This window comes from Benincasa hispida, unplaced genomic scaffold (genome assembly GCF_009727055.1).
Source record: "Benincasa hispida cultivar B227 unplaced genomic scaffold, ASM972705v1 Contig123, whole genome shotgun sequence".
Classification (NCBI taxonomy): Eukaryota; Viridiplantae; Streptophyta; class Magnoliopsida; order Cucurbitales; family Cucurbitaceae; genus Benincasa; species Benincasa hispida.
The window spans coordinates 811,899-819,212 of record NW_024063779.1 but is presented as its reverse complement, the minus strand read 5'-3'; the positions used below and the strand labels follow the sequence as shown (position 1 = coordinate 819,212).

The following is a 7,314-nucleotide window of genomic DNA, read 5'->3' as shown; positions in this document are numbered from 1 at the left end:
AAGCATTAATCAAATTGAATTTCAAAGGCCATAGACACATAAAAAGACCCAAATCTAGGAGTAGAGAGACATATTGGAGTGAAACCGCAACTGGCTTTCATCGAGACATTTACACAAACAGTTGGAGAGGGCGTAACATAAAAACAAAAAATTGTTGTGAGTTTAGAGAGGAAAGAGAAGAAGAGCATACTGATCTGGATGGCAGCGCGGTGGACAAAGATGAACGGTGACAGATCTGGAGACACACAGTGAGGGAAATTGGACGACGAACGGCGCGAGGGAAAATTAAATGACGAATGGCGGACCACACCACGTGGGAATATATGAAATTCAGATTCGGAGACAATGATTAGCGTATCAAGTTTGGGTGCTTATTTTATCAAACCGAAAGTATAAGACACAAAAAAATAACTGAAGAGGGAGAGCAACAGATCGGGTTGTGGCGCTTCGATAGAACGAGCTTCACCCACGATTAGATCCGGGTTGGTTGTGGCGCTTCAACAGGAATGAGCAGCAGATCCGGGTGGACTGGTCGCGCGCGCGCGGGTTGCATGAAGAACAAAACCTGCATGAAAGCCAGATTTACACCACGACATACTCTTCACCCACACTATCGACGAACGAATGGCAAGGGTTTGGAAGAGAGAAGTGAGAAAGAAAGAGGGTCTGAAGAAGGAAGTGTAAGAATAAGAGGAAAAAGAAAATAGGGGGAGAGTGAAGAGGGAAAAATGAAAAAAAAAAGGGGGTGGGGGGGGAATAGAAAATAGAGGGAGAGTGAAGAGAGAAAAATTAAAGTGAGTCTTTAATGTCGGTTTAAAACCGACATTAAAGGAACCCCTACAATGTCGGTTTAAAACCAACATTAAAGATCCGCTTTTTAAAAAAAACAAAACCGACATTATTCATCTGATTTCACTTTTTTCAACCGATATTAAAACCCAAAATTCTTGTAGTGAGAGTTACTAATAGTCACAACCAAGGTTTTCTAACTGCCCGACAAAGAACTCAACAAGAACAAAGCCTGCAATTCATCATTAAAATCAATCTTCATAGTAGTTAACTTATTAATAATATCCTGAAAGTCACTCAAATGCTCAGAAACAGACTTCCTGCCCTTCAATTTTAAATTAACAAGTTGCCTTGGTTAAAGAAGCTTTGTTATGTGTGGTTGTATTCCTTTCATAAAGGCCTTCTAATTTCTTCCACAACTCATATGAGTCAGACTCCTTAGACACATGGTTGAAAATACTAATATCAACCCACTGCTTAATGGTTGCCAAAGTTTTTCTCTTTAACTTTCTCCAATATTTTTCTTCCATTTTCTTTGATTTTGCAAATTTTGAAATTGTGTCATCTACTTTTGTAATTATTTCAATTGGATCAAACAAATCTTTGTAATATAACAAATCTTCCATCATCGGTCTCTAGATGGAATAATTAGTTTATATCAATTTTATCACTAAACTACCTCCACCATTACTAGTAGACTCCATAATAATAATTAAATTAAAACCCGCTCTGATATGAACTGATAGGACCAAAACAAAATAACAACAACCCACTAGGATCTCCAAAACAATAAACCAAATAATTGTTCTCCAAAACACCATAAATAAATCACCAAATAATCACCAAGTAGTCAATCAACAATGGACAATAATAAACCACTAAATTCTGGAAGACTAAAAAGCAAAGAACACACGAATTATATATGGAAAACCCCTTTTGATGTGAAAAGTAAAAAATCACGGAACTTGTGAGGAGCCCATCCTTGTCAAATTTTCTTATTATGATAAAATTGAGGGGAAAAAGCCCAAAGCAGTCAGACAAAAGTTTACTACCCACCAATGCTTTCATACATAAAAGATGAAAGCTTGAGAGATAAAAAGAATGAAAATCACCCAGTTTTATAGATTCTGTTCGACAATGATTATGGAAAAACCAGAGCTCCAAGCAACAATCCAATCGTTAAAAACGAAACCCTATTTATCCCGAACAAGTTGACCAAATTTCAGCACGAACCAACAGTTCAAATTCTGGCAACTGACAACTTTGTGAAAGTTGTCGCTGAAAAGACAAACTACTATCTTTCTCTCTGATTTTTTTTTTCTTTTTCACTGTCTTCCCCGTAGGTCATCCCTATATAAAAACCTGAGACTTACAAGATGGGCCAACCTAAAAAATTAGGTTCAGTTGGGCTTAGAAAACACAAATTTAAAAATAAGATTGTACTTGTACAACAAGTGGACTATACACTCACAACATTGGAAGGGAGGAAAGCAAAGCAAAGCAGGGGTTTGTATACCGGCGTTAAGTATGAGTCAGAATACTCAAGAGGGGAGTTATTGTCTTCCTATACTTTTCATCTTTCAATACTATTTTAGCTATCTGGCTTCCATGATAATTTTTCCAAGAGGCTGCAAAACTTTTCTTTTCATATTTTTACTTTCCCTCGCTACAATGTAAAGAACGTCCAGGTATGTGACACTCAGTAACGTTTACAAGAAAACTAGAATGCATAGTGTATAAATTTCTAGTGATTTATCAAATTCATCCCTGATATTCAGTTACACAAACCTAGTTTAATTGTTCATATTTTTCCTAATTTCCAGATGTTGTGATACTTTGGGTTCACAAAACATGACAGAAATATCAGTTACACAGCATGCAGACAGTTGTGTCAATTCTGAATATATTTTAGCAGTTGGGATTCATGGGAGGTGGAATGTTACTTTAACGTCCCTTCTGATTAGCAAAAACTATTTGTTGGCAATGATCCTATCTTTCTTAGAGTACTTTCTTGAAATTATGTTGTGTCCCAGTCTGAAGGAATACTGGTGGGTTAGTCAGACAGGCCTTACAATGGTTATAGTGGGAGAAATCATCCGTAAACTGGCGATCATAACTGCAGGTCGGTGTTTTATTCAGGACCGTCACAAGCTAGCTACTCATGGAGTCTATAGTTTTGTTCGTCATCCTGGATACAGTGGTTTCCTCGTGTGGGCAGTTGGCACTCAAATCATGGTCTGTAATCCCCTTTCAACCATTGCATTTGCTGTTGTCGTTTCGCACTTCTTTGCCGAACGGATTCCATATGAAGAGTACTTCTTGAGACAGTTTTTTGGTCATGAGTATGAGAAATACACGAATCGGGTGTCCTCTGGAGTGCCATTTGTGAAATGAAGTTGGACTGATGATTCAGATGCTTCATCAACAGATGTCATGTTTCTGCTGTTGAGGTATTTGTAACTTCTTAGTGGGAGTAGTTATTGTGTTGTATATTAAGGCTTCTGATTGATGATTTTTGGGATTGCATTTTTGGTCAAGCCCTTGGATCTACTTGTAACATTTTTGTCAATTATGAAGGAAATATATATGATTAAAACTCCCTCGAGGGATAATCCCTTGGGTAAGGATTTTAGATCCTTCTTATGTGTTTGAAATGCTGAAGAGACATAAGTTATCATTTCTAATCCTTGTTATGTTTCTAAAGGATATCGTGAATCAATTTTAGAGCATCATAATGAATAGGTCAATCATAATTCTAGTGTAAACATAGGGTAAGAAGTTGGTTAGTTTTGAAATTTTGTTTGAAAAGGATTAGAGGTTAATTAGTTGTTAAAAGAGAAAAGTATAAAGTTAGTGTTGGGTTGTGAAGTTTGTGTCATTCGAATTAGTTAGTCCACCTTCTTTCTTCCTTTTTCATAACCAACATTTAATATCTCTTTCTTTGACTATTGAAAGAAAGAAAGACACCACTCATATTGTAGGTGAGACTTGTGGTCGGTTTTGGATGAACTTGAGAAAAAAATGTTTTTCCCTTCATCATTCATTACTTGGTATACATGTATGAATAACAATAAAAAACAGAGAATTAAAGATGATGATTACAGTAACAATAATTCCATATAATGAAAAAAATGTAGAAGAAGAAGAATGGAGGGCAGGGTGAGGATTGCGAATGAATTTACAGAAAGTGAAAGGGGGTTATATTGGGGTGAAAAGCAACTTCCTGGAGTTGATTGGGATAGGGGTAATTTGGATGAGGAGTCCTGGGAAAACATCATCGGAGTCTTGGATGTGGGGATTGTGGTCAACAATGAAGGGATCGCCGCACTTGGCGCTGATTGTGTGCAGCGTCTCACCTTCCTTCACAACGTAGATCTCATCGCAGGGCTTGGATTCTGCAGAGGACACTAGTATGATCAGCGCCATCACACTTATTATGAAAACACAATTGCAGGAAGCCATGGGAGACACCAAACTTACCAGAATAATTTTTCATTTTGGTCTATCTAGTCTCTCTCTATATATATACATATCATAAAGTTAAACTAAGGTGGATAAAAGAGGTCAGTTATGGCGGTTTCCACAAAGTACGTGAAGCAATTGCACGCCACCTCCGTTAGGGGATGCTTCCTCATTTATATTTTTCTTTTTCAACATTTCCATTTTGACTTTTCGTTTTTAGCATCCATTTAGAATTGCATTCATCAAAAATATTCATTTTAACTTTTGATTTTATATTCTCCAATGTGATTTTCATACTTTTATTTTGTGATTTTCCTACTACTATAATTGGTTTGAAGTGATTATGAGTATTTTGTGACGAAATATTTAGAAAGTAAAAAAAGAAAAACATAATATCGACATAAATGCCATTGATTCATATTCCCGTCAAAGTTGGGCAAGCTTGAATTAATTACGAAATTCAAACTTACAGTGGAGGCGGCTGCTTTGAAGGAAAAATCTTTGGATCATTTATATATAACTAATCCAATAATAAACAAAACTTAATATAGTTGTCACACATATTCTACCCAGTCAACTTTGTATAGCATAATTCAATATTCTAAAATTAGGTCTATTTATTTGATGATATTAAAGTAAGATATAGTTGTTTTCTAAGGACGTGACTTCATTACAAAAACCTTCACTTTTTCAATTCACTTCAACCACAAAATAGAAGACTTTTAAAAGTATTTTTTTTTTAAAAAAAAAAAAAATGAAGAAAGTTTAACCCCCATAACAACGGTCTATAACACATTCAAACACTCAAACTACCCTCTATGTAAAAATTTGAATTAAACAAATCTTTCAAATTTAAAGATCCTTGTGGCCATATTTATGCTCTCAAATCAATATACAGAAAACAGCCCAATCCTAAATAAACCAACATGTTTCTCTTATACATATTTGAAGTTTTGAAAGCAAAAGAACTTGTCAACCACATTATTGGAGATTAGTTTTATAGAATAATGTTTGGAAAATAGGGTGACATACATCAGTGATATACACAGTGCATGTAGCACATAACATACACAATCTACGTATAATAATAATGATTAAACTGTATTTGTAAACGCACACATACACCGATATACATCAGCTCATGTTAAACTCCACTAATTTTGTAAAGCTCGATGTGTGTGTCGTCGTCTTCAACTCCACCAACATTCCTCAAAGCCCATCCAAGAGTGTACGCGGCTGCTGCCGCAATGGCACCGTTTAGCACGGTTAAGGCAATGGAGAATCCATAGTTTGTGGCAGCAATCTTTGCTCGGGCGATACCTAGAAGCACAAGTGCAAGCAAGGCTAGAATGCAAGCTCCCCCAAACTTAACGGACTCGTTATCGGTGAAAGGAATGAGAATGATGAAGGAGAGCAAAGGGATGCATCCGAACAATAGAAAGGACCCGAACGTCGCCACACCATTCTTCCATGGCCGGTGTTCGCTCTCGTTCGGTGGCCCCGCCATGCCCTTCTTCTCCTCCACCATAATGCGTTTGTACTTCGACATTATGTTCACAACCTGATCATGAGTTTGTTGTTCGTTTAAAAGAAAAAGGGGGACAAAATAATAGGAGTGAAAAGAAGGAGAGTCCTACTGTAGAAGCATCGTGAAAGTCCATTCCAAGGGATTGGTAGTGTTGGAGGAGGAGGTCGCGGTGATGTTGAGGGAGATTGTCCACATCCCATTCCGTCGCGGCTCTCTCCTCGGCAGAAATAGTCCTCTCAGTGGTGGTGGCCACATAATCTCCAAACCCCATTGATATCCCATCCGCTATTAAGTTTGCAAATCCCAGCACCAACACGTCCACTATAGTTTATTTATGAAAACAATTAATTAAGGTTATCCTCCTCCTAATTTAACTGTCCAACAAAGAAGTAGGGTTTAAAGGTAAATTTTCAAAGATGGTTGCTTCACCTAGGTTTAAGTAAATCTTTTACATAATAAAAAACAATTGTTTTGTTGGGTGCTGCAGTGTTTTTTTTTAAAAAAAAAAAAAAAAAAAATTGAAGGCAACAACATGGATGAAACTGGGGTCGTGTGTGTTTTTTTGAATACTATAGGACCAATAATATTTGAAATTGGGTTTGTGTAGAAGAAAAGAACAAAAATTGAAAGGTACAGAAGTAGAAATTGTATAGTATTAAGCGTAAGCTAACCAGCAGTGTGGCGGGTAGCGGAAATAGAAGCAATGAGAGAGAAACATGTGACAATGGCGTCCAGTCCTCCATACACAACACTTTTCGCCACCTCTCCACTCCACCTCGTTTCATTTGGTCTTTTCTTCTTTCCCTTCTCCTCCTTTTCTCTGCCGCCGATCACTACCTCCGTCGATGATGTTGCCATTTCCCTTCCTTTTTTTTTTCACCGCTTGATTCGTGATGGTGGGAGGTTCGGTGGAGGGTAAATAAGGGATTTTCAAACTAGGTGGGCAGGTGTTTACGTGTTAAATTGCATGAAAACCACTTGACGTATGGCACAATCATGTGATAATTGTTTTTAACATTAAAAACATAACAAAATACTTCTTTACTCGGGAAAGTTGCATGAATATTAATCAACACAATAATATAGCAAATATAAATACTTGCATCTTGTCTACCCAAAATCAGTTACCCAATTGAACATATATATATATATTTTTTAACAATGAATTTACTTTGTGAAAAGAGCTTTACTTTGGGGTTGGAAGTTTAGCTGTTTTTTTTTTTTTAAAACTGGAGTGTGTATTTTAAAGAGACACAGGAATGTACATGATAGACCGAAAAATTTAGTCGATCTATCGAATTGAATTTGATCGAAAAAGAAGAGGAGTCGATCGGTATCAGTTTCAAAAAATTCCAAAGAATAAAATCGATCGAAAATTTCACTACTCGATGGTCGAGGTCGATTTGAATATTTACAAAACCAACTATAGTGTAGCAATTTGGTCAAAAAACTAATTCCGACTACACACCTCTAAACATACTATTGATTTTTTTTTTTTTTTAATAATTTTTTTACTGGCGCCGTTAAAGGAGATT

General features: G+C 36.5%; 2 protein-coding genes across 2 annotated transcripts; one reads left to right on the top strand and one right to left on the bottom strand.

Moving 5' to 3' along the window:
• The first annotated feature begins 2,640 nt into the window (after positions 1 to 2,640).
• Positions 2,641 to 3,183, top strand: LOC120068867 (probable protein-S-isoprenylcysteine O-methyltransferase). Its single transcript, XM_039020513.1, has one exon. The coding sequence runs from the start codon at positions 2,641 to 2,643 to the stop codon at positions 3,181 to 3,183; it is 543 nt and encodes a 180-aa protein (XP_038876441.1).
• A 2,212-nt stretch (positions 3,184 to 5,395) lies between these two features.
• On the bottom strand, positions 5,396 to 6,637 carry LOC120068866 (protein CCC1-like). The gene is made up of 3 exons (XM_039020512.1): positions 6,451 to 6,637; positions 5,889 to 6,100; positions 5,396 to 5,812 (listed from the first exon to the last, which is right to left on the bottom strand). Exons 1-3 carry the CDS (start codon positions 6,635 to 6,637, stop codon positions 5,396 to 5,398), a joined length of 816 nt encoding a protein of 271 aa, XP_038876440.1.
• Positions 6,638 to 7,314: the final 677 nt, after the last annotated feature.

What these genes read in the sequence shown, in the direction of transcription:
- LOC120068867 (XM_039020513.1), top strand. Translation starts at nt 2,641, where the DNA reads ATGACAGAAATATCAGTTACACAGCATGCAGACAGTTGTGTCAATTCT.
- LOC120068866 (XM_039020512.1), bottom strand. Translation starts at nt 6,637, where the DNA reads ATGGCAACATCATCGACGGAGGTAGTGATCGGCGGCAGAGAAAAGGAG. An exon ending in CGCTACCCGCCACACTGCTG is followed by an intron (nt 6,101 to 6,450) that starts GTTAGCTTACGC and finishes AATAAACTATAG; the next exon opens with TGGACGTGTTGGTGCTGGGA. An exon ending in ACTTTCACGATGCTTCTACA is followed by an intron (nt 5,813 to 5,888) that starts GTAGGACTCTCC and finishes ACTCATGATCAG; the next exon opens with GTTGTGAACATAATGTCGAA.